Here is a 27,448-nt window from a genome sequence, read left to right on the forward strand (position 1 = left end):
TTGACCAGCTTGGAGCAGTTGGTCGTCCAGATGAGATCCTCGGAGATGTGGACACCCAGGAACCTGAAGCTGCTCACACGCTCCACAGCCGTCCATTTAATGTAGATGGGTGGATGTGGGTCAGCATTCTTCCTGTAGTCCACGATGAGCTCCTTGGTCTTCTTGGTGTTCAGCAGCAGGTTGTTTGTGTCGCACCACTCAGCCAGACGATCCACCTCCTCCCTGTAGGCGGCCTCATCATTGTCATTGATGAGGCCAATCACCGTGGTGTCGTCTGCAAACTTAATGATGGTGTTGGAACCATCGGTAGGTCTGCAGTCGTGGGTGAAGAGGGAGTAGAGGAAAGGGCTCATCACACAGCCTTGTGGTACACCGGTGTTCATTGTGATTGTAGATGAGCAGTGGTTATCCAGCCGGACATGTTGGGGCCGGTTGGTCAGGAAGTCCAGTAACCATTTGCAGATGAGGGAACTGATGCCCAGGTCTGTCAGTTTCCTGATGATTGCAGCCATTCCCCAACTCTCTGTGAATGGTACTCATAGCCATTGATTAGTGGCCTATGATCAATGATCAGTGGTCTTGGATCAGTGGTTGTTGATCAATGGTCATGACAATTTGCATATTAATGATGAAGGAACTGACCTCCCAGCCCATTGTTCATTCAGTGGGCTGGTTTCAGTCATTGTGCAAAGGTACTGTTTATAAGATTGGGGAAACCTGCAGTCAGCTGAGACTGAAGAAGTCACGTGACGAAACATTTCTCCCACTGAAATTTATAAACAGCCAAACACTATTCTGAAACTGCCATCTCAAATGTCTTATAGAAGTTAGAGTATATTATATATAAACGTACCTGTCCACTTGTTAATTACATAATCACATGGAGGCAGGGACCTCGCAGCACAAGCATACTCCCAACCTATTGTAAGATTGTGCTGTACATTGTTATATATAGTGTATTTTTTATTAGTAAAAAACAACAAGAAGTCACAAGAAAAAGGAGAAGACACACGGCACATGTTTAAACAAGGAAAGTTTATTCATCTAATAAAATAGACATAACATTATTTTTTCACCCAAAAAACACATATTCAAAGCACCATATCAGCCCGATATCACACAGTACCGTCACATGAAACAGAAGTTCTGTAGAGCGGCCAATCATAATGAAGCAGGTTGAATATGTTCTTGATTTAAGCTGCTCTTCATATTTCCGGCCACCAGATGTTACTAAAGAGGACAGTGTTGAAAAGCTTCGAGTAGCGAACTAAAGCTTCAGTACTTCGGAACGCTTCATTTGGCCATCACCAGTATTATATCTAAATCTTTCACTTTCCTATTGCTAATACAATTCTAATCTTTCGGTAATGATTTGCTTCCAGACTAATGCCATTACCGTTTCTAACAGTGATGTGCGCACTCCTTGCGTAGCCTCAGATTTCACTTCCTGTTTACGTTCCGTAAAAGACGTCACGTCGATAAGGTTAGAGAAACCGTTTCAAAACCTAAACAGCAGAGAAGTTGAAAAATATCCCCTCATTACTGAAACACGTCCTGCCCCACTTGCAGACTGGAGCTCCGGTGCGAGAGCGGGACGTACGGTTTGAGCTGTATCGCTCAGATTTAAGAACGAAGCAAGCTAGCCGGGCTGCTAAGCGAAGCTAACGCTAATATTTGAAAGCTAGGTATTTGAAAACGAAAACGATACAACTTCAAGACAGTGCCCAGTTTCTTCAAGGATGGAGAGCAAATACAACCTTAAGAGTCCAGGTAAGCCTGATCCCAAAACAACTTCTACAGCTTTCGGAGCCCTAGGATAAATCCTACAGCTAGAATCCAACACTTTAATGTTTCTTAATTAGCTTAACTGTTATTAGCCTCCGTGCCAATCTAAATGTTTACACTGGCACCTTTATTTAGTATTTTTTCGGAGTTCTTCCTGTTGTGTGGGATGCTTTATTTATTTATTTTAAAACTCTTTGGCATTCAGAGCAAACCATCTGTCTGTTGAAACTGTACCGGCTGGCTCTGTCCCTGTACTTTTCGTGTTGCGGAGTTATTTGACGTTACACACGTAATTAAGGACACGTCTGCGTGTTCAGCGTTGTCGTTAACTGCTTTGTAATATTAGTGATCAAGGGGACTATTTAATCGGCTGATTTTGAAGGTTGACTTTAAGAAACATAGGAAGTATGCTGGTCGTGTGCAACCCACAGCAATAACACGTAATTTTTATTTTTATTTTTTTTTTTAAACTTTAAACAGTATATGTATTTTTATGACTTTCACTTTCGGGAGAAGAATATTTAAATGAGTCACGGAAATGGGAATGAAAAATGTTGTGCAGTTTGCAGTAAATTGCACAAACTCTTTAACGCCGAACATAAATCATGTCTTATGTCTGTTGTGATTATGATAGTTGCACTTTGCGTGCATGGCTCAAAGCTGTTCTGGCAGGGTCAAAACTTGGCCAGCTGTCCAAAACCTTTTCACTGAGCCCTCATGATGAGTGTTTAGAGGTGAGCCTTATAGTTTCTCAGTTTTCACTGGGACAGAAATGAACTGAGATCAGAAACATCTTTATTTGTGCCCACAAACAAGGAATTGGACTCCAGTGTTCCAGGTTAACTGGTATTTACGTTAACTCTCTATGTTCCGCAGATCAAATGGTCTTCTCACTCTGCCAGTGTGTCTTACGGTTTCACAAGATTAAAGACCTTGGCAAGAAAGGGCAACATCTCCAGCTCATACAAATGCATACGTGTCTCAACATTAGCTTCAGGCAACAATTAAATGATCTTAATTTAAAAATAAAAAAGTCTGCCGCCGTTCTTGTTCCTCTGTCTTTCTGTAACATAAATAACAAGCTGACATTTTCTTTATGACACTACCGATCAGCTTGAAGGACTCTCAGTCATGCATGCATCCTGTTCACCTGTCAGCTGTCTAACGTCTGCTGCTGATTTAGGAAACATGCCCACATTAACTGGTGTTAGACACAGTTTAGTGGGCAGCTGCCTCCTCAATATAATGTAATATCATCACAATGGCTTGTTTCCTGATCTGGGTTAAAAATAACAAACAAGATTTACAACGAGGAGCGATGAACACTGCGATAACTACAGAGCACTTCATAAGCGAACTTGTTGCTTTAATGAGAATTTGTTCTGCCACCAATTTGATCAAATGGACTAAATAACATCCTCTCAAGATGTGAGTATATTAGGAAACTCAGCCAGGTTTCCTAATAGACACATAGGTAATAGACACAGGCAATTGATGGTTATTTTGAAAAAGAAATCCTCTTTAAATGAACAATCCCAGGTGTTCTGGGCAGTATCAAACATCTCCACAATGCTGAGTAAGTGTATTTGTAATGTTTTAATACATCAGCAGGTTGTGGCAAGAAGGGCTAAATGCACTTATAAATGACCATTTCTGTGCAACTTTGGTTATTATGTTGGTGGATTTTCATGAATGGTAGGATGGTCCATTGCAATGAATTATGGGACAGCATTTTTTCTTCTCCCTTCACAACAAATGACTGTAGAAAAGATGCACGATCTGGCTGCACTTCCTCCCATAGTACAAAAATGAAGTCAAACAAGCTGCCATGTTGCATGTTTGGAGCCAGAGTCTGTGCAGTAGTGACTCGAGGTGGAATAGCTGTGTCACTCTCCTGCACACACACCTACTGGACGTGACCGTGAACACGCCCCCCTTCACTGTTTACGTAGCCCAGCTGTTCCGGTTTATCTGCTGATGGGTTTACTGTGACTAACGACTCGTTAAATTAAGGTAAATACAACCACAAAGTTTTGTTAGTATAGGCTCTAATGAAGTGTTATTTTTAACTAGTGAACTGGTGACTCACTAGATTGACAAGCTGGAGTCAAACGCACTGTTTATTTATTTACATTTTCCTCCCTCGTCTCCTCATCCGGCCGGGTATACAGAGCGATACAGTCAACTGGCAAAGCAGTCCACGAGTTGCAATCAGCTGTATTTTATGCAATAAAATGGTGTCTTTGTCCCAAGCACATCCAAACAGTTTAAAACATGTGGTTGCTCCATGACACCGCAAACATAACCGGGTTTCTCACTAAAGAACGATCAGGAATCCTGACATCCATCAGCGTGTCCATAGGAACAAAAATCTCCACATCAGTCTTGTTCGCTTAAATTTCTCTACCGTCATAAGATGGTGCTAAACATGCTCTAAATCTTTTAAACAATTAGAGCATTAAACCTATGACAGTTTTTGAGAGCAGGTCTTTATACCTGTAGCGCTTGATGTCTCCTTTTTTAGCTAAATGCTATAATAGTAGTGATAGCAGCAGACGAGCAATAAAAAGTGCGCACAGTCTGGAGATGCTTTTTCTTTTCATTCTCTTGTCTATGCCTTTCACGTCTTTGGTGTTAGCTTGTTATTATGTAACAGTGTCTCTTTTTATCCCTTTGGACCTGGTGTGAGTCATTCCTAGTGGCAAATAGTCAACATTTGTGTTGCATAAGATGATTTGGCATATAAGGATTATCACCTTGGGCCTGTTACTGGACTTCTGCAGAGACAGTTGTGTGGGAAAGGCTTTTCTTGTCATCTCTGCCTACTATGGGGGTAGTTGGAGTTCTGGAGGTAGAGCAGGTTATTTACTAATCGGAAGGTTGGTGGTTCAATCCCTGGCTGCTCCATTGTGCATGCCAAATCTGCTTGGGGCAAGATAGTAACCCCATGTTGCTCTCTGATGCATCTATCGGAGTATGTGTGTGTTGGATAGAAAGCACTTTGAGTGTTCAGTTTGAGGAGAAAAGCATTTTACAAGAACCAGTTTATTTACTATTTAAGGTAAATAAACCAAAAATGGAAAATGAATATGAAATCAGCAGGCAATAAGGAGCAGTGTCGTTCCTGTCAGTGTTTCCAGGCACAGATACAACGTTAAATGAGAGAGGGGCGATCATGGCTCAAGAGTTGGCAGTTCGTCTTGTAATCGGAAGGTTGCCGGTTCGAGCCCCGACTCAGACAGTCTCGGTCGTTGTGTCCTTGGGCAAGACACTTCACCCGTTGCCTACTGGTGATGGCCAGAGGGGCCGATGGCGCGATATGGCAGCCTCACTTCTGTCAGTCTGCCCCAGGGCAGCTGTGGCTACAACTGTAGCTTGCCTCCACCAGTGTGTGAATGTGAGAGTGAATGAATAGTGGAATTGTAAAGTGCTTTGAGGGTCTCGAAAAGCGCGTTGAAACCAAGCACACCATTGTTTTTCTTGTGACATTACCAATAAGTTTGATGTGTCACATGGCCCTCTTCCTATTGAAAAAACAAAAGTTGTATCCAAGATGGCCGACTTCTAAATGGCCACCACGGTCACCACCCATCTTGAGGAGTTTTCCCCCTCACATATACTAATGTGCCACCAACCATTCCCATTTTATTACGGTGTATCCATATAAATGGCCCACCCTGTACAATTGATACACTGCCAGGCCCAAAAAAAGTCGCCACCAAAAAAAAGGTCACACACTCTAATATTTCATTAGAGCGCCTTTAGCTTTGATTATGGCACGCATTCGCTGTGGCATTGTTTCGATAAGCTTCTGCAATGTCACAAGATTTATTTCCATCTGGTGTTGCATTAATTTTTCACCAAGAACTTGCATTGATGATGGTAGAGTCTGACTGCAGCCTTCTCCAGCACATCCCAAAGATTCTCAGTGGGGTTAAGGTCTGGACTCTGTTGTGGCCAACCCATGTGTGAAAATTATGTCTCATGCTCCCAGAACCACTCTTTCACAATTTGAGCCCGATGAATCCTGGCATTGTCATCTTGGAATATGCCCGTGCCGTCAGGGAAGAAAAAACCCACTGATGGAATAACCTGGTCATTCAGTATATTTAGGTAGTCAGCTGACCTCATTCTTGTAGCACATACTGTTGCTGAACCTAGACCTGACTAAATGCAGCAAACCCAGATCATAGCACTGCCCCCACAGGCTTGTACATTAGGCACTAGGCATGATGGGTGAATCACTTCATCTCCCTCTCTTCTTACCGCCCATCACTCTGGAACAAGGTAAATCTGGACTCATCAGACCACATGACCTTCTTCCATTGCTCCAATCTTTATGCTCCCTAGCAAATTGAAGCCTTTTTTTCCGGGTTGCCTCACTGATTAGTGGTTTTCTTACGGCTACACAGCTGTTCAGTCCCAATCCCTTGAGTTCCCTTTGCATTGTGTGTGTGGAAATGCTCTTACTTTCACTATTAAACATAGCCCTGAGTTCTACTGTTGTTTTTCTTTGATTTGATTTCACCAAATGTTTAAGTGATCGCCAGTAACGATCATTCAGAATTTCTTTTCAGGCCACATTTCTTCCTCAAAGACGATGGGTCACCGCTATCCTTCCACTTTTTAATAATGCATTGGACAGTTGTTAACCCAATTTTAGTAGTTTCTGCAATCTCCTTAGATGTTTACTCGGCTTGCAGCATGCCAATGATTTGACCGTTCTCAAACACACTAACATCTTTTCCACGACCCTGAGATTTGTCTTTCGTTGTTTATGAAATGAGAAGCAACTCATTGCACCAGTTGGGGTCAAATAACTTGTTGCCAGCTGAAAGATAATAAGCCATGCAGTAATTTTCCAATAGGAGACTCGTACCTGTTTGCTTAGTTAAATCCAGGTGGAGACTTTTTTTTTTTTTTGCCACATATGGCAATATATACATGTTATTGATATCTTGAACCGAGTAACGATATCCAATGATACTTAGCAAAAAATCATGCAAGTCTATACTTCTGGGGTTAAACACCATTTTATACACCACACCAACTGCCTTGCTTGGTATCTGGTAATGTGATAGTGCCGTTACCACCACAGTATTCGCATGCTACAGTGTTAAATAATAATGTTATACTTTTACTGGTTATAGATGAAAGTTTCCTATTTGTTTACCGTAACTACCATGTTAATAATTAATTTCATTACAGCCAGGGTAAAAATGCCAAGCTAAAACATCAAACAACACAGTAAACAAAGCTTACTGGAAGATGAAGATGATGAAGCTGTTAATACCTCACTTTCGTCATCATCATCCATGGGTTACAGTTCTTAGCAACAGACATACCAAAGTTGGCTTTCAGGCTATCAGCCTTTAGATATACACTATATTGCCAAAATTATTTACTCATCTGCCGTCACACATGAACTTGAGCTGCATCCCAGTAGTAATCCAGGATTTAATACAATGTCGGCTCACCCTTTGTGGCTTTAACTGCTTCAACTCTTCTTTGGCAAATGTTTAGCTGGCTTAAGCACATTTACTCAGAGCCTTATTGATGTGATATTCTTCTGCTGCCACGGCTGTGTGTCTGTGAAAAAGGCGTTTGCTCTGTGTTGTGGTGTCCTGATGACACACAATTCCATGAGACTCAAACCTTAAATACTGATTCGTAGACATTGTCCCCCATTAATGATGGAAATTTCTAAGTCTAAGTCTAAGAAAACTAGCGTGTTGTTTTTCATATTCTCCGCAAGACAAGGTAAACAGTTTTTAAAGGTGAAATATAAAAGTAAAATCAGATGTAGTCATTTATACATTTGACTCCAGACGGCTGATAAATTTGCAAGAAAGAAAGATTAGGTCGTTGTGCATGGTACAAGTGAAGCAGTGTAAATACTTTCTAGATGTACTGTAGCTTTCCATGCAGGTGGTAACCCTTTTTTCCTGTTTCTTTGTTTCTTTTGATGGGAAGCGGTGAAGAGGCTGATGAAGGAGGCTGCTGAACTGAGGGATCCCACAGAGCACTATCATGCCCAACCACTAGAAGTAAGTTTGGCATTTTTATGCTATTACTTTACTCTATAGTCTAACAATGCATTACAATGAAAATGTATGCAGGCAATGCAGTTACTTTTAACACTACTAGGTACTGCTAGGTATTTTTGGTTTTAATAGCCTTCAAGTTACAGTGTGTAAAATTTTCACCTATAGATATCAGTTGCAGTCAAGCTCACTTGACTGCAGGTTCAGAGGTCAGAATTGGTGTGAAATCAAAGACGTGACCTGGGATTTTCAAACTGATACAATATGTTTATCTATTAAAGTTCTCTGAATTCTCTTTGAATTTTGTGACTTCAAGGTCAGAAGTCAAGTTTTCTGAAAATCTTTTGTATAAGATAACCCATACTTTTAGGCCTTTTAAAACTCACTATGTATCCCTGTCTTGTCTCAGCTGGGGTCCTCATTTAGGGTCAAAATCCTAAAGCTATACAAACACAAAACACACTCCAGTAAGTTCATTGGAATTAATACTCTACAGAATACATTATTCTACTGCCCAACCGACACTTTGAATCCAAACCATCTCCAAATATTTGAGCCATTGTTTTTCTTTTTACCAACCACCTACTCTGTGATAGCTACTGTGTCCATCTGGTCGCTGCCTGCAGGTGAAGCGATGGGCGAGGGGGAGTTGTGTTCAGTGAGAAAGAGAGGCGGGGCAGAGTGACGTGTAGAGACAAACGTGGACGAGAGAGACTGGCTCCACGAGTATAATTATAACGAACATAGACTATAGCGATATAAACGATATTGTCACATCTTATATCTTGTATCAAAGTATATGGATATTTTTTTAAAAACTTAATATTTCGCCCAGTCCTACCTTCTGTTGTCTTCTCAGACAGAAATATGTTCTTAAAAGGATATTTCCTTCTTTCTGCAGGACAATCTCTTTGAGTGGCACTTTTCTGTTCGTGGTCCTCCAGACTCTGATTTTGATGGTGGGGTTTACCACGGCAGGATCATACTTCCCCCGGAATACCCCATGAAACCTCCCAGCATCATCCTACTCACAGTAAGATGCAGATAAAGATCATTTCTTAGTTGCATTTGATTATTCTCCTAATGCAGCAGATAATCAAAAAACTGAAAAAGCAATTTTTAAGAACAGACAACTTTCCCAGGTCCAAGCAAAGTAACCTTATACACTGACCATCTTTGGCTCCACACATAACTGCAAGGCAGATTCTCTAAAATGAACATTATCAAAAATAAATATCGTTCTAGGCTTACCAGTGAGCACTTCTATATGTATGGCCCTGATTCCATTCAAGCCCAGGCTTACACATCTGAAAGGATAAGCTAGTGCTCAATTTTCTTTTGAAACAGTCAGGGAGTTGAACGTAATAGGGGAAGAAAGTGAGTTTCCAGAACAGTTCAGGTGTTAAGATTAGGGATGTTCCTGGCCAGGAAAAAATGAGACTGACTGACTAGTCCAGGGGTTGGCAACCCGCGGCTCCGGAGCCGCATGCGGCTCTTTAGTCCTTATAGTGCGGCTCCGCGTGGTTTGGGAAAATAAATTAGAAGTATTTAACTGAAGTGCATTTTATTTGTGTTTAGTTCTTTTTTTAAAAAAACTTGTAGTTCTATATTGGAAGATTGTTGTGATTTTGAAATATAAAAATAAAATTATATCTTATTATTTTTTTCATCGCTCAAAATAAGCGTCACACTCATGAAGCTGTACCCGCCCGAAACGCCGTGCATTTATCGAGACTTTCAACCCCAGGTAGGCCAATTATGGCTCTTCGGATCCACATTATGTCGGCAGCTGTTCTCCACCATGAACTATGTTAAAAACAAACACCACTCACGCCTCACAGATGACAGCTTACAGTCCTGCGTAAAGATGAAAGCCCCGATTTGCAGACGCTGTGCGCCGAGGTTTGGGACCAGAAGTCTCATTGTAAACATATCACGGCGGACTCGACGATGTTTGCATGAACATGCTTTTCAGCATCTCTTTATTGACCACTTTTCACACACGGTTGCTGTACGCATACAGCCGGCTGTAGCTTTTCAGCTCACAGCCCGACAACACAACAGCAGAGAGAGCACAGGCTTTAAGGCGGCGAGGCGCGATTGCGGGTGCCGCTCAGGTGCGTCCAACTCCCATTCAGCGGCACTGCAGACCACGCCCCGCCACACACATTAACAAGGTAAAATAGATATTTAGGCCGAATTTTGTAAATATCTATTTTTTTTTAGCAGCATAGTGCTTTTTTTCCAATTACTTTTTAAAAGTCAGGTCAAGGCTCCAAAAGCCCAAAGGCGATATAAGGGTGGCGGCTCACAACAGTTTTTGTTTGCTACATGGATCATTTTAGTTCAGCTGGGTGTCTTTCCTTTTGTTATATTTCTTTAAGAGTTCAAAATGTGTTAATTACATAAATAAAATGTAATTTTCTCTGTAGCATTTCATTTCAAAACTTTTCTGTTCAAACAAGCCTTTTGTTGATCTACGTATTTTATATTCTTTACATTCTTTACATTTGATCTTTTACATTGTGTATAATGTATATTGATTGTATTGTTTATTTTAATATTTGTGTACAGCGCTTTGTGACTGCCTGTCTGTGAAAAGCGCTTAATAAATAAACTTTACTTACTTTAGTTGTCCACACAAAGCACAAAGGTAAAAAAAAACAATATATACAGTGTTATCTTCATTTTAGATTTCAAAAAGTATTTGCGGCTCCCAGTGTTTTCTTTTGCGTGGAAACCGGGTCCAATTGGCTCTTTGGGTGTTAAAGGTTGCAGACCCCTGGACTAGTCTAAAAATATGAAGTTAAATTTTAAAATCGTTTCATGGAAAATGTCAAAAACTAATAACAAACGGCATTGTAAACAATTTATCCCATTCTTCAATAATGAATCATGTCACTTAACTTTGCAACTTCTCGTTTCGTGCATTATCAACGTTACACATACATTATACTCAGCATTATACAACATTATACTCCAAACAGTTAACAAAGACGAAAACCATTAAAACAAACCTGCTGCAACAGGGAAGCCCAAACCTCCCTCTCGCTGCCACCTCCAGCTTATCCGAGGAAACTTCAAGCCTTTCCCGGACCGGCCGATAGATTTCGTAAGATGTAGAAATTTTTAACAATTAGATTCAATTGCTAGAAAATAAGGTTGGGCGATTGGACGAATATATCGACCATCGCTGACAGGCTGAGCCTTTCACCGATCGTTTTTACAAGAGGTTTTGAGAAATATGTGGTATGACTCTGTTTTTTCACACATATCAACACCACTTTCTCTTTATTCCCTTCCATTAGCCAAATGGGAGATTTGAAGTTGGGAAGAAGATTTGTCTGAGCATCTCTGGCCACCATCCCGAGACCTGGCAGCCCTCTTGGAGTAGTAAGTATAGGAGACAAGAGCCCAGTTCTCCATATGTATCTTATTCCCTGAGGTAATCTAAGTAGTTGGAGGTTGCATTTGGAAATAAGCTCTACAAAAGAATTTGTAGAGCTGTGAAATGAGATTTGTAGAAAAATCCAGAAGTGATCATCTACTAATTAATACCACTGATGTCTTGATGCATGCAAAACCATCCAGGTTAGCACTGATGCACTAATGCATTGGTACAGAAGTATTCCTGATTTCCTATTTTTGTTGTATGTTTGTCACACTTCAAAGTTTCAGATCATCAACCAATTTTAAATGTTAGACAAAGATGACACGAGTAAACACACAATGCAGTTTCTGAATGAAGGTGTTTATTATTAAGGAGGAAACAATCCAAACCTACATGCCCCTGTGTGAAAAAGTGATTGCCCGCTAAACCTAATAACTGTTTGTGCCACTTTTAGCAGCAACAACTGCAATCAAGCGTTTGCAGTAGCTGGCAATGATTCTTTTACACTTCTGCCCACTCATCTTTACTGAATTGTCATAGTTCAGCCACATTGGAGGGTTTTCGAAAATACACCTTCTTTTTAAGGTCATGCAACAGCTCCTCAGTCAGATTCAGGTCAAAACTTTTAAGTGAACCACTCCAAGGTCTTCACTGTGTCATTAAGTCATTCAGAGATGGACTAGCTGGTCTGTTTTGGATCATTGCCTTGCTGCAGAACCCAGTTGCGCTTCAGTATTTTCTCAAAAGTCTTCAAGATCATCAAGGCCGAGTTACATGAACAAATTGGAGTCTATTAGATAGATATGATACACACCACTGCAGCGCAGTACCTGTAATACCTACAGTATGCTCTAATTGCTCTAATAGAATATTATGGTCTACAGCAGGGGTGCCCAATCCCAGTCCTCGAGAGCTACTGTCCTGCAGCTTTTAGATGCATCCCTACTCCAACACAGCTGAATCAAATAGATGGATTACCAATTCGGCATGCCATCAAGTCTGGCAAAGGCCTGATAACGAGCCATTCATTTGATTCAGGTGTGCTGGAACAAGGACGCATCTAAAAGCTGCAGGGCAGTAGCTCTCGAGGACTGGGATTGGGCACCCCTGGTCTACAGTATCGAATGCTGCACTGAGGTCTAGCAGGACAAGAAATATATTTGATGAAATTTGACAGTATCACTTCCGCTATGATGATACATGTATTTGGTTTTGCTGCTGGCGGCTACAGTTTGTGCTGATGTGGTGTAGTGCGGTGTAGTTTTTGTCTGTGTTGGTGGCATGTTCACTGCCGCTCTTATCTATCCGATCTTCACTGATGGGTCAAGATACTCCTGTTTCAGCGTTTACCAACAGTTACCCTGTCATTCAGCAAAAGTCACACATTTTTCTTCGTTTGAACTACAGCTGATTAGAGTCAGCAATTTTTTTTTATAGTCCTGTGGTGTATCGTCCATTTTTAAAGGCGTTCAGTGACTTCTTATCCTCCACTATAAAGCTGCCCAGACTCCTTATAGTTGGAGATTTTAACATTAATGTAGACGACAACTTTGTGTCTAGCCCCACACATACCAAAGGACACAAACTGGAACTTGTTTTTACTTTGGGTTTAAATATTGATTCTATTTGTTTTGAGGACATTTTTACTTCTGATCATCACTGTATTATTTTTAACTTGTCTTTCTCCTGCTTGCCGTGTGGTCAGCACTCACATCATAAATTCCTCTACTGCTGAGAAATTCTCTGATTCTTTTAAGTTGTTCTTATCCCCTTATGATCTAACAACAAATCTTTTTAATAATCACTGTCTTACTATTTTAGATGAAATCTGTCCTGTTAAAACAAAATTAGCTCTTGTTTCCAAATTCTCCCTTCGCATAAACGAAACCATTCGCTGCTTAAAGCGTTCTTGTCGATAAGCTGAGCACATGTTCTAATAAAGGATCTTTCTTTCAACCGTTCAGTTAGAGATGCGAAGGTTGCCTATTTCTCACACCTGGTTACAAAGAGCAGAGGTAATCCTCAGGTGTTATTTGATGCCATTAGTAATATTGTTACTCTCGCTCCACCTGCCATCCCAATCTCTTCAAATGAAGAAGGTGAAAATTTTCTGTCTTGATAGAAAAATTGATAATAGAAGAATTACTATTTCTCCATCAACATTTCCATTGTCTGTTCCTGCTCTAGCTCGGCCTGTTATTTTAGAGTTGAAAACTAAAGGAGACTTTTGGTCCCCAGACTCTGGAACTCTCTCCCCCTAAGTTTGAGATCTGTGCACTCGGTGGTTTCTTCTAAGAAAACAAAAACAAAACCTTTTAGACTTACATTTAGTAACCTTAGATTGCTTGCTTGCCAAAGTCAGTGTGTTAAATGCAAAGAGATCTTTTTCAGTACTGCATGAACTTTGTATGTGAAACATTTGTTTTCTAATATAAATAACAAAGCTCACTCCTGTCCTCTGCTTCTGGCCTAAACAATATTGCACTTTGGGTGCTGGTGTTGATAGATGAACTTGTGCTGCGGGTCTTGATATAAGAGTATTTTTATACACCTCGAGAGTAAAAACGAATAATTTATTACTACCAAGACCTCCTCATTAGTTTGTAACTGGCGTTTGGTCCGTTTGCTGAGTTCTGCTTTCATGTTACTTCTCAGCATGGAACTTTAATCAGTGGAAACTCAGTGGGAGATGCTGCATCTTCCTCAAAGCATTTCTCTCTACTGCCTCCCTATCTTAAGTAAGAAGAGTTTCAAATCAATAACAGAATTAAATCAAAGACAAAGGTTGCTCCTAACTTCTTTTTACCAACAAACTGTAGGTCACATGGCTAGCTATGCCTCAGAGATTTGACTTCCCCTGCTGGGTTTTTAAAGTGTTGGCTCTAAGTTGTGTCTGATCCTGCTTGCAATGACCACAGGAGGCCTGACTTGATAATTGCACAGTGCTTCCGATTGTCACAGACAGGCCAACTGTAGGGTTCCAGGTTTATGCTCACTACTCTTGGCGGCTGCTTTAGTTCATATGCTATGCCTGCATATTTGATAAAGCATGCTTCAGATAATTAAACATTCCCTCTGATGTCTCTTTGGGAAATATTTAAATTTGTATTTTTTTACATATGCTGATTTATTTAGATATGGTATCGTTACTCATGAATATCTTGACAAATGTTTTTCCTCAAGCTGCTTTCTGGTCTGTCTGTACTTAATACTGTTTATTTTTTAAAATGTGAGCTGCAGTGTTTTATTGCCTAGCTGACTATTTTCACAAACTTTGGTCATAGGTTATACACACAGTTAGAGATAGCAGGTCATCAGAACTGAAATAAGACAGTTTGCACCAAAGTGACTTATTTCAATAGACTGGCTGCTACTAAAATTTGCTGCTTCCTCTTGTCTTCATCCTAGTGTCTTTTTCAGTCACTTAATTGAAATTGTCTTGAAATCCAGTTTATTTATTGGGTTTTCATCACAGCCCAGACTGCAGCTAATTTGCCAATATGTGGCTCAGTTTTAAAAGGGTCATCTCTCCTGCTGCTGAGGATAAATTCATCCGAGTCACCAGCCTCAGAAATGGCAAGTTAACAGCACCACAGATTAAAGCCTACGCAGACTTCCGCTATCGATCGAGATCTATCTATCGATCGATCAACATCGATCGATAGATAGATCATCGCAGTTTACTAACAGGAACATAGAAGAGAGAGACTTAATGTTTAAGAATCCATATTTAACAGTTTTACTCTGGTGCAGTTGTGGATACTATTGTTCTTTCTTTGTGAATTTTTTTTTATGTTTAAAATTGTGTTTTTGCTGATTTTTGTTTTGTTTTTTGGTGGTCTGCGAGCAGACACAGCCGCTAAGAAGAGGGGTGTTTTGGGGGGGATAACAGGGATTTGCCAAAGTCACACACTGTTTCACTATTAATTTTAGTCAACTGTGACTGACACCACCTGGTGTTATTACTGCTGATATGAATTATAATTTTAGCAAATCTACATTTACAAGCAAGATGTAATTAAAGGATAGACAGTTCAGAGATTAAACATAAATTAGACAATTGACAGGTTGTCATGGCCAAGTCAGGCTAACAATTAATATGTTGTTTTTCATTCAAATTGTATTTTCTCCTCATTGTTTACACTCTCTCTCTCTCTCTCTCTCTCTCTCTCTCTCTCTCTCTCTCTCTCTCTCTTCTCTTTCTTTCGTCCAGTTCGCACTGCCCTCATAGCTATAATTGGATTCATGCCAACAAAAGGAGAGGGTGCCATTGGATCTCTCGATTATACTCCTGAAGAGAGGAGAGCCCTTGCCAAAAAGTAAGATTTGGTAGATAGAAAAATCTTTTCAGTCTTTCCAGTTGAGAATGGTAATAAGGTGAGTATGGCATCTTGCATCTTCTTGTATGAAATAACGTTGCAAACTCGATTAGCAGGCATGCAAGAAGTGGATATGATCCTCATAAAATAATATTAAAACAGCCAAGTCCGTTCAAACGTGTAATAGAAGCACCCGAGCCTGAGTTGGCATGCCTCATTGCTAATTACTGGTCTATCACAATCTGAAAAGAACACTTCCAGGCCAGTCCTGGTATTGAAAGATGACAAATTCATCGTTGCTGTGTGCTGCCAGTCTCCAGAGGACGCGTGAGCAGACACTCAATTTTCATATCACACTGTTTTCCTCTGAGAAAATGGTACAAAGCCAGTGATGGTGAAGATCAAGCTAAAATTGCTCTTCTATTAGCAGATGAGATGAGTTCTTGATCATCCGGTTATTTCATTATTCATTAGTTCATGGAGATGAAATAGACAGGAAAACACAATGTGTGATGAATACAAGGCTGCTTGTCTCCATGATGGCACACACAGAAAAACACACACACACACACACACACACACACACACACACACACACACACACACACACACACACACACACACACACACAGTGGCTGAGGCAGCACTAAAATGTTCATTTATTATATGAAAATGTAAAATGTTACTATTGAAATACTTCACATTTACACTAATTTTTATTACATATTCAGAAATGACAACATCTGATCTTTAGACAGAGATAGTCTGTATGTAAGGACAGTTTGAAAAATATTAAGGAAACTTAAACCTTAAACTTCAACCAGCTAGTTATTAACATAATGTTTGCTGGATTGAGTCCCTGTTCAGATACTGGCATCTCTGCAAACATAATGAACAAAAACCGTACCAATCTACCACAAATACTTAATAAAGATGGCATCTGGGTACAAGTCAGCAGCAGCTCAGATTTGTACTTTAGTCACTGATAACATAAGACAGAAAAACCCTTTATGAAATCTAATGAAATAAAGAACACTTCAACGTAGGGATGCCATTGTTAAAGTCTTAAGTCAAGAGATGCCTTCATATGCAGAGGGTTTAGAACAAGTTACAAACCACTGGTTAAATTCAAGTACAAGAACAGTAGAAGAATTGCATCATTAAACATCTTAGTTATAGTTAAAAGAATCAAGATGGATCCTTTCATTTTCTTTTTCTATCAACTTGAGTTCACAGTACTAACTCCTCTGCCAGTATTTTCTTGAAAGTAGTGCTGGACAGTACTGCTGTGAAAGAAGTATCAAAGAATAAACAAGAGCACTCAGAGAGCGTAATTCCTCCTGAAGGGCAAGAGCTATACTAGAACTTTGTTTTATGATGTTTTTGTTAAAACATGCTGTTGTCAGCCTGTTTTTATAGCACTATGATACAACTTTGCATCATTGTGATGTTGTAGGTAAAAAAAAAAAAAGTGTTTTGTCCAGCTTTCTACATTCCCTTTTATGTGTACCACTGTACCATTTCATTTATAAAGCACTTTTAAAAACAACAGGGCTGACAAAAGTGCAGTACAATAAAACCAAATATAAAAGACAAACACAGGCCAGAAGGTAAAAGAGCTGTAGAAGTTAAAGAATAAAGCAGTACATAAAAACCAACTTAGGATCACAGACAACATCTCACACTAGGTCGAAGGCCAGAGAGTAAAAATGCGTTTTTAACAAGATTTAAAAATGGTGAGTGAAGGAGCCTGCCTGATGTGCAATGGAAAGTTCTGTCACATCAGAGTTTGGGTTGCGTTTTTGGAACAAGGAAAAGGATGGACAATGGTCATGGACAATGAAGGTCAAATGCTTAGCTAGCCTAGTACTCTTGTCCCCCAAGACCTAGTTATATTGTTGTTTAAAGATGATCCATAAAAAATTGTGAGTAGTATGATGTTTTTACTGATCACATTTGGTGTAACCATGAACCAATTTTCACCAAAACTAAATCGGCTTGAGGTCTTATTGGTCCTACAAGATCGTTCTGAGAAGTCCTATCATCTTCAGCATGATCAACCTATCTCTATTAATCGACTGTGTACTCCACAGGCCTTCAAACTGGCAGTAGGTAAACCATTACTTAAAAAGACTTCACTTGACCCAAATGTCTGCTGCCAATCTCCAACCTTTCTTTTATTTTAAAAATTATTGAAAGAGTAGTTGTAAAACAGCTAACAGATAATCTGTAGAGCAGTGGTTTATTTGAAGAGTTTCAGTCAGGTTTCTGAGCACATCACAGTACAGAAACCGCTTTAGTGAAGGTTACAAATGATCTTATGGCCTCTGACAGTACTGCTATGCAGACGAGACCCAACTTTATCTATCCATGAAGCCAGATGATACACACCAATTAGTTAAACTGCAGGAATGTCTTACAGACACAAAAACCTGAATGGCCTTTAATTTTCTCCTTCTAAATTCAGATCAAACTGAGGTTATTGTACTCGGCCCTGACAATCTTAGTGTTACCTTGGGCTCCAGTAACACTGTGAGGAACCTTGGAGTCATTTTTGACCAGGACATGTCCTTCAACGCACATATTAAACAAATATGTAAGACTGCTTTCTTCCATTTCAGCAATATCTCTAAAATTAGAAATATCCTGTCTCATATTGACGCTGAAAAACTAGTTCATGCATTTATTACTTCCAGGCTGGACTACTGTAATTCATTATTATCAGGATGTCCTAAAAACTCCCTGAAAAGCTTCCAGTTAATCCAAAATGTTGCAGCAAGAGTACTGACAGGGACTAGAAAGAGAGAGCATATATCTTGGCTTCCCTTCATTGGCTCCCTGTTAAATTCCGAATTGAATTCAGAATCCTGCTCCTCACATACAAGGTCTTAAATAATCAGGCCCCATCTTATCTTAATGACCTTATAGTACCATATCACCCCAGACACTATCGCTACTTTTAAGATTAGCCTTCAAACGTTTCTTTTTGCTAAAGCATATAGTTAGGGCTGGATCAGGTGACCCAAGGTTAAGGTTACTTTATTTATACCCATAGGGAAATTTGCTTTACAGAAAAATAATAGCATTTGGCATCCCTTCACAAAACACACACACCTAAAAAAAAAAAACAGACTAATGCACATTTTTTGTAATTAAACAAAATGAATCAAATCAAAACCATTCTTATTAAGTTCGGTGACAGCAACAGGGACAAAGGTGTTTTTATACCGCTTTGTCCTGCATCTTACAAATGTGTTACATATGTGTTCTTGATCATAGACATTTATGTCTGAAAGGGTTAAAACTGTAGTTTTTGTGAAAAACTATCATCCAACCATTGTGCCTGCGTGGTCCCTGCTTTTGGAAACGCAGGCTGCCCATTTACCATGTCATAGTCCAGTTATGCGATGACTGGAGGCCAAAAAAAGAACATTCGACATGCTGTGCAAAATTCCTGATGCCGAATAAGCCAAGCTTTTTCTTTGTACGTCTAAACTTCACTTGAATAGAATCTAATTACCACTTTTTTTCCAGAAGAAGACTCTGATTTGGATCATTTAATACCATAATGTATCCAAATTTATCTATGCCACCTTTTGCTTGAGGAGCTTTACAGTGATAATGTGCTGTTCCTGAGAGCATGAGTCATTCCACAACTTCACAGCTGTAATATGAGGCCATTAGTTGCTTCAAGGGATGATTAGCTATTCTAAGACAATCCAATGAAATCCACTGAAACATCTTTTTCTGTCCTGCTTATGTTTTTTCCACTGCATTAAGCGTCTCTGTTGATCGTGTTCCTAGTAATATCACACCAAACCTTGCTGTCAGGGCTGAGATGTTGGCCTAAAGGTGCACGCAGTATTCTAAGCTCTTAACAGGGGCATGTAAATGTTAAAAAAAATATAAAAGGTGACGATACACACTGTGGCAGTCAACAACATATAGAAAGTCACTGTTACAAACACACTTGCAGACACAGTGTAATCCCGGTACTGATGTTTGAAGCAGAGTTTTGTCTGTTTGTTTAGGGAATTGATACACAGCCCTGAAAAGTATGGGCAGCTCAATGTAAAAGTCTTTAGAACTGTATAATTTGTACCGAATGGGCAAAGCACCACATGGTGTTACATTTTTCTTTGGCACATACATCAAAGAGCCACACTGCACATGCTGCTGTGAGGGTTCTGGTTTCTCTTGCTTTTTTCATGTTGAGAACAGCAAATTCTCTGACCATCATCCAACAAATCTGAATCTACGTCTTTGTACCAAACGCTGCTCACTGGCTGTATAAGCACACACAGCTTGAACATTTCATAGCAGCCATTTTATATCCAAACCTTGGATGACAACAATTTTAGGCAAATTGGAGATGGTTTAACAGAAAATGTTCTAAAACTTTCGTGATTTCAGATGTAGTGACTCAGGTCTTATAAATGGAAAACAGTGTGCACATATTTAACCAAATAATTTTCAGAGTGATACTTAAAAGGCCTATCTGGAAACTCCAGAATTGTGTGGGGGGTTTTTTTTGTTGTTGTTTTTAATTAGATTATCTACTGATATTTTTGTTTTTGTGGTACAACTTGTCATATTTGCTACATCCAGCATGAAAGTTGAATGGCATTTTCTACATGTTTTATCTTGCAATATTGTGAACTGTGTTTATTTAGAAATTGTCGCCAGTTTGGGGGGTTTTTGCATTTTCTTTTATTAGTGTGTCCTCAGATAGTCCAACAGGAGCATTGGGCTTTTTTTCACATGTTTACAAGCCAATATTGAGACAATTTTTAATGCATCTATCGAAAATTACACACCTAATACATTTTGTTGGTAAGAAACACCAGTGAAAATTTCAGGCCTTTATGTTTTTTTTATATATTCATGTTTAACATTGCAATGTGATTTCAATAGGTAAAAAATTGTTTAAAAGTGTGTCAATGGGCCATTTTTCCAAAACCAAAAAATATCTTGAATTATCTATGAAGCTAAACTTTGCCAACATGCATTATATATGTCCAGACTTTGAGCCAAACATTTTTATGCAAATTGGAAATGGTTGAGTAGACAGTGTTCTAGTAACTGTCTGATTTGAGATGGAATGACACACATGTGAAAGAGTCTATAGAAGGCGTGCAGAGCTGCCCCTAACTTCCATGACCCATACAGTGGTGAGTTAGTGGTCACAGACTTCCAAAGGCTAGACAACAGCACCCTGACTGCTGCTGGTATCGGGATGAAATCCTTGGATGGGTCCTGGGTTCATCCAGAGGATTCAATCCCCAGCCTCATTTGGCAAAAATGGTAATTCCAGGAATTGATACTATTGACTCTTCCCCATGCTTGCGTGACCTAAATCAAACAGGACACCTCTGGGGCATTATGTTGTGGTCCATCTGATGTTGACGCGTTGCACCTGAGACCATCCAGGAGCTCACTTATGCCCTGGTCCAGATCTGGGAGGAGATCCCCCAGGACACCATCCATCATCTCATTAGGAGCATGCCCTGATTTCATAGGGCATGTGTATAGGCATGTAGGGCCCATAGAGAGTACCATTTTGAGTTCCTGCTGTAGTAGGTTGATCAGTCATGGAGTGGACTCATTTTTATTCACGATCATTATTTAGAAGGTTCCAAGTGTGAAACTCAAACAAGTCCTTGTGGCAAGATGACATCACCACATGCCACCTGTTCTCTGACAGGTCCCAGGACTTCTGCTGTGAGACCTGTGGCTGTACCATGCGCTCTGCCCTCCTGGATCTAACCCCCAATAGCAACCCTGGTGCTGAAGACCATACGGCTAAAGAACTGGCTCAGCAAATCAACTTTAAGGTACAAACTCTGGCTGTTACATGAGGCGGGTTAAATTCATAGTTCTTTTGTTTTATATTTTCTCTGTGCATGACAATTCATAACAAAGCAGATTTTGATAATAATTGTTTAACTCGTATCACAACTTTCCATAATTATATTAAGAATACTGGAACTCCACAGATTATATCCAGAGCCTTTATTTAATAGAACCACAGAGCAAATGGGCCAAAAGCACTGTTCATTGTGTTAACAGTTCATTATGGAATGGAAGCTAACATAATCCCACTACAAAGATTATAAAGTCAGTGCATAATTTAGCAAATACCTATTAAGACAGTTCTCATCAATTTATTGCAGTGGCTCAATAGGCATGGCCCTTATTTTTACATTTCTTTTGTTTGAGAACTATGCAGGATGAGAATTAACATTAAATATGAGCTTTACCTTTAAAAATCCTCTCCTGGAGGAATGTAGGATGAATATATAGATTTGATGTCTGGCCCCATTGCAAAAGGCAAGGCATGGTATAGATTACTTAAATTGCCTGTGTTTATGCAGGCAGAGTCCAGTTTATCCAGAGAATCTAGTGAGATTGAAGGAGGAGAAAGTGAACCTTCAACCCACACCCAGGGACCCTCCTCTGCAAGCCAAGAAGCTGAAAAAGACCAGGCCGAACAGGTAGGTATTTTTTTACCACTCTTGTTTTACACAAGACAGCACATAACCTACCTGCAGCCAGCTCACCACCTACGGAGTAATCCATCCCAGTGGTTTTATTTTATTCTGGATGCGTCGGCTAGGAAACCAGATGTTTACAGAGTTGAGTCCTCTGAATTCTCTCTTCTTTCTATTGTTAATTCCTCCCACCAGACAAGCACAGACATGTGCTTGCTAAAAATAAAACAATGATGATTTTTTTTCTTCACATGAGATTCAGCCCCACTCTGCCCAAATGAAGCGATTTGTTTAACCAGTGTCTTACTCCCTTTGAAGACTTCTCCACCCTTTACATTGCTTTAAATTATGATCCCATAATCTTCCATAACTGTTGGCAGGTGATTCGAAAAACTGCCATGACTGGGAGTCTTTGAAGGTGAAACAACAATTTACCATAGGGATTGTACAGAGGGTATCATTCTTTTAACCTGAGTAAAACTGCGCTGTAACTTACATTGAACACATAACAAAGTAGATTTTCAGCATAAAATTGGCTGCAAGCACCACATTTTTTTTGTTCTTTACATTACATTCATGTGCTAACTTTCATGTGTCTTCTGGAGCAATTGTTTATCCAAGGAAGTACAAAATTTTAAATCATAGTTTTAATAAATACTTTTCGTCTATAATTTGCACTATTAGCACAGGTTGTGGCATCAGCACAAAACAGTGCGATCTCTCCCAGTTTGTTCTATCACATATAAAATAATATAAATATATAATATATATAAAAATTAGATATAGAGTAGTGGTATAGTATAGTTGAAAAAAATGTCAGTTTAAAATTCAGTTTCAGCTAAAATGTATTCTCATGTTTCATAGTTAAATGTATTGTCAAATATTTGCAAGAACAACTTTTGTATTTAGTCCAGTCAATTTTTAACATTTACATAAAACAGTACATACAGCTGTCAGGTTATAATTCATGTTTTTCATGGAATCTAGCCATGCAATTCCTCCATATTCCACTTATCCGTTGTGGAGGGACTGTCCCAGCTGTTATAAGGTGAGAGGCAGGGTACTACCCTGAATAGATCATCTTTGTCAAACCAACACAGAAAGACAGCGGACTCACATTCACACCTTTAGGCAATTTAGATTCTCCCTATTAACTGCATGTCTCTGAGAAAAGACCTGTGGCCAGATAGTGTATTTCAACCCATTCAAACCCTTCTTGCTGGGAGGCTATAGTGCTAACCACTGTGTCACTGTACTGTCCATCCAGTGTGTCATTTTAAACACTCATGTTTAACATTGTAGAAGATCTGTCATGGTAGCTTAAAGCCTGTTATACCATGGCTTCTATTCACAAGTTGTGATATGGGTGAGCTTTGTTGCCTAAGAGGATTGATTTTGGTGCCAGCTGCTACCCACAGAAGCACAGAGACTGAGTGTGAAGGAGCACCGTGGAGGGTCAACTTAGATCAGTGCTGCTGTGTTAGGATAAACTAAGGAGGGACATATCAAAAATAGTACTCACCATCTGCTGCTAGAATTGGGTGTGTGTGTTATAAATGCAGAATCAGACAGGCTGGCATTCCACACTGCCTCTCTGCTGTTGATGATGATAAATGATCATCATCAATGCATCTAGCCAAAAATATGCAAAAAACTATTTAAACATGAAAAAATTACAAAGAAAGAACAACATTGTATCCACGACTCAACCAAAGACTGAAACAAAAATGTGGATTATTAAACAGGTCTCTGTTAGTACATTAATTAAAAAATTAATAACAAATTGATTTTTTCTGCTTTACAGAAACCCGGTTAGATGAGGAGGATTATTTTAGTTTAAATGAATCAGAACCCCGAGTTATACTAATTTTCCGTATCTTCGAAGCACAGGCTCAGGAGGCGGTGTGGCGGCACTCCAGATTATTAATCAGATTCAGAGTTTTAATATATTTGAAGCCCTGTTGAAAACCAGTTTTATTTGTGATCATCTATCGTCTACCTGGGCCTTACACAGAGTTTCTGTCTGATTTCTCAGACTTGTTATCTGATTTAGTGCTCGGCTCAGATAAAATAATTATGGATTGGATGGATTTTAACATCCATGCTAAAAACATTTATTCTATTATTAAACTCAATTGGCTTTTATCAAAATGTAAAAGAACCCACTCTCCACTTTAATCACACTTCTAGATCTATTTATGATATATAGAAGAGAAACTGAAAACCTTTTGTCTGATTTTTTTTTTTTCTAATAACATTTTAATTTATAATAATGTATTACACAGCAGTGGGGAATAAATTCATCCACTGTTATCTTCCACAATCCCATGTGCAGAGCAGTTACTTGAACGTTAGTCCAACAGAGGTCGATTAACTTGTTAATAATTTTACTTCTTCACTGCATACGACTCTGGATACTGTAGCTCCTGTGAAAAAGAGAGCCTTAAATTAAAACTACGTTCAACTCTCTGGTATAACTCTCTAATGCACACCATAAAGGTGATGACTTGTAGGCTAGAGAGGAAATGGCGTGTCACAAATTTGGCAGATCATCATTTAGCTTGAGTAATAGTTTGTTGCTTTATAAGAAAGCCCTCTGTAAAGCCAGAACATCTTACTACTCATCACTGATTGAAGAAAATAAGAACAACCCTAGGTTTCTCTTCAGCACTGTAGCCAGGCTGACAAAAAGTCAGAGCACTGTTAAATCAATCATTCCTTTAACGTTAACTAGTAATGACTTCATGAACGTCTTCACAAATAAAATTTTAACCATTAGCGAAAAAATGACTCATAATCTTCTCACAGAGATAACATTATGTACAACTACTTTCAGTACCATTGATATTCATTTGGAGTCCTTTTTCTCCAATTGATCTTTCTGAGTTAACTCAGGGAATTACTCCCTCCCAGCCATCATCATTTCTTTTAGATCCCATTCCTACAAAACTGCTCAAAAAATGTCCTAATATTAATTAATGCTTCAATCTTCAATGTGATCAACCTATTAATTGGCTACGTACTACAGGTCTTCAAGCAGTAGTTAAACTGTTAACTATAGCATCTTGATGCATGCTCAATCATCAAGTTAAGGAAATCCCAAAAACTTAATTCTGTTCATCTGGAATGTAGCGTATTCAGTGGGAGAAAAGTTTTGTCACTCATCCAGGTGACTTCTTCAGTCTCAGCTGACTGCAGGTTTCCCCAACCTTGCAGTACCTTTGAACAATGACTGAAAGTAGCCCACTGTGAGCATTCTTGGAGTGATTTTTGACCAGGACATGTCCTTCAATGCACATATTAAACAAATATGTAGGACTGCTTTCTTCCATTTCAGCAATATCTCTAAAATTAAAAATATCCTGTCTCAGAGTGACGCTGAAAAACTAGTTCATGCATTTATTACTTTTAGCCTGGACTACTGTAATTCATTATTATCAGGATGTCCAAAAATTCCCTGAAAAGCCTTCAGTTAATCCAAAATGCTGCAGCAAGAGTACTGACAGGGACTAGAAAGAGAGAGCATATTTCTCCTGTATTGGCTTCCCTTCATTGGCTCCCTGTGAAATCCAGAATTGATATCAAAATCCCGCTCCTCACATACAAGGTCTTAAATAATCAGGCCTCATCTTATCGAAATAACCTTATAGTACCATATCACCCTATTAGAGCACTTCGCTCTCACACTGCAGGCTTACTTTCAATTCAATTCAATTCAATTCAATTTTATTTATATAGCGCCAAATCATAACAAAAGTTGCCTCAAGGCGCTTTATATTGTACAGTAGATACAGAGAAAAACCCAACAATCATATGACCCCCTATGAGCAAGCACTTTGGCAACAGTGGGAAGGAAAAACTCCCTTTTAACAGGAAGAAACCTCCGGCAGAACCAGGCTCAGGGAGGGGCGGCCATCTACTGCGACCGACCAAAGCTGCTTGACCTAAAGGACAGGCAAAATTTAGCTCCTAAAAGTGGTTCAAAGCAATTTAAAGACAGAAGAACAAAAGCTTAAAAGCTTAGTAGAAAAGGTCTATAAAATAAATGAGTTCCAGACATTTGTTGAGGAAACAGCCAAACAGCCAGAAATGTAACTGATTAGATGACTAATGTCCTTGTCTTAGTGATGCTTACACTGAGATCCTCTTCCACAGGTAGAGGCTTCTCAGTCCACAAGAGCGGAAGCACTTCAGACACCTACAACCCCCACAAGTTCTGATCGTCCTCTCAGCCCCAGGCAACGTCGCGCCCAGCAGACCCAAAGAGAGTCAGCAGCCAGCAGAGCAGTTTTCACACCAGTTCATCAGCCTCAGGATGAAAGCCACACAGGCTCTGCAGTTCTCATTGTGGTGCTCACTCTGGCTTTGGCTGCACTCATCTTCCGCAGGATCTACCTTGCACATGAGTACAAGTTTGACTATGATTTGTGACCTTCCTCCTGAGTCAACCGCTCGTACTACCAACTCCACAGAACTTTAATTAGCTGAAGCAGAACCAGAGGTGAGGCAGTGGCTAACAGTGACTACAGCTGCCCTCCCTGGCTGTCCACAGCGGGTTCAGCCTCCACTTAGGGGGAACTTTCATTCCTCTAATCGCTAGAACACCTCCAGGGTGTCTTTAATTCAATGTGAATTTTACTTTCCAGAGCATCTTGCATTTTTATGAATGGGAAGCTTCATTGTTTGTGACCTGTTAAACCACACACACAACATGTCCCCTTCCATAGAAATTGTCAATCTTACGGCTGCTGACTGTTTCCAGTATTGAAATAACAGAGTAACGTAAAATGACAACAACATAGGATCAGGGGCAGTTGTTGTCTCATACTAATTATTTGATCAAGAAAGCATCTGCACAAATTACATGTGCTATTATGACTTCATCATGTGTTTTATCTTCCTGCAAGGTCAGCTTGGTCACAGTGCACAGGGCTCTGTTTTAATGGTTTAAGGCTAACAACAAGCACAAAGTTAATGTGGACAATTGTTTTAATTGCATGGGGGCATGCAGAACAATCTGAATAGCAGAAGCTGCAGCTGCATCACCGTGTGTCCTGCTACCTTTAGGTGACTGCGGGGATTTAATAGACTGATGTGGAAGCTTTCTGCACACTGTAAAACACCAGTAGTTCAGACAAGGACCAAGACAAATATTAAAAAACAAAATTTAATAAATTAATCTAAATACAGTACAACAGAGCCTTATGATAAAAAGCGTGGACTATAACACAGTCTATTCCTTTATAGGTATAGTGTGTTTTACTGATACCTGTACCAATATCCTGTGCTATAATCACTGTAATTTGTGTCTGTGTATTTATTTGAAAAGAATACAAAAAGAGTATTTAAAATGTTTAAACTGAGATTTCTTTCTTCATTTCCCCCAAATACAATAAATTTATACTCATCTTATACAAA

General features: G+C 39.5%; 1 protein-coding gene across 1 annotated transcript; it reads left to right on the forward strand.

Moving 5' to 3' along the window:
• Positions 1–1,256: 1,256 nt before the first annotated feature.
• On the forward strand, positions 1,257–27,448 carry ube2j1 (ubiquitin-conjugating enzyme E2, J1). Its single transcript, XM_031741654.2, has 8 exons — positions 1,257–1,770; positions 7,759–7,832; positions 8,731–8,862; positions 11,138–11,222; positions 15,434–15,539; positions 21,244–21,373; positions 21,914–22,033; positions 26,186–27,448. Exons 1-8 carry the CDS (start codon positions 1,740–1,742, stop codon positions 26,459–26,461), a joined length of 954 nt encoding a protein of 317 aa, XP_031597514.1. The 5' UTR covers positions 1,257–1,739; the 3' UTR covers positions 26,462–27,448.

This window comes from Oreochromis aureus, linkage group 15, assembly GCF_013358895.1.
Source record: "Oreochromis aureus strain Israel breed Guangdong linkage group 15, ZZ_aureus, whole genome shotgun sequence".
Taxonomy (NCBI): domain Eukaryota; kingdom Metazoa; phylum Chordata; class Actinopteri; order Cichliformes; family Cichlidae; genus Oreochromis; species Oreochromis aureus.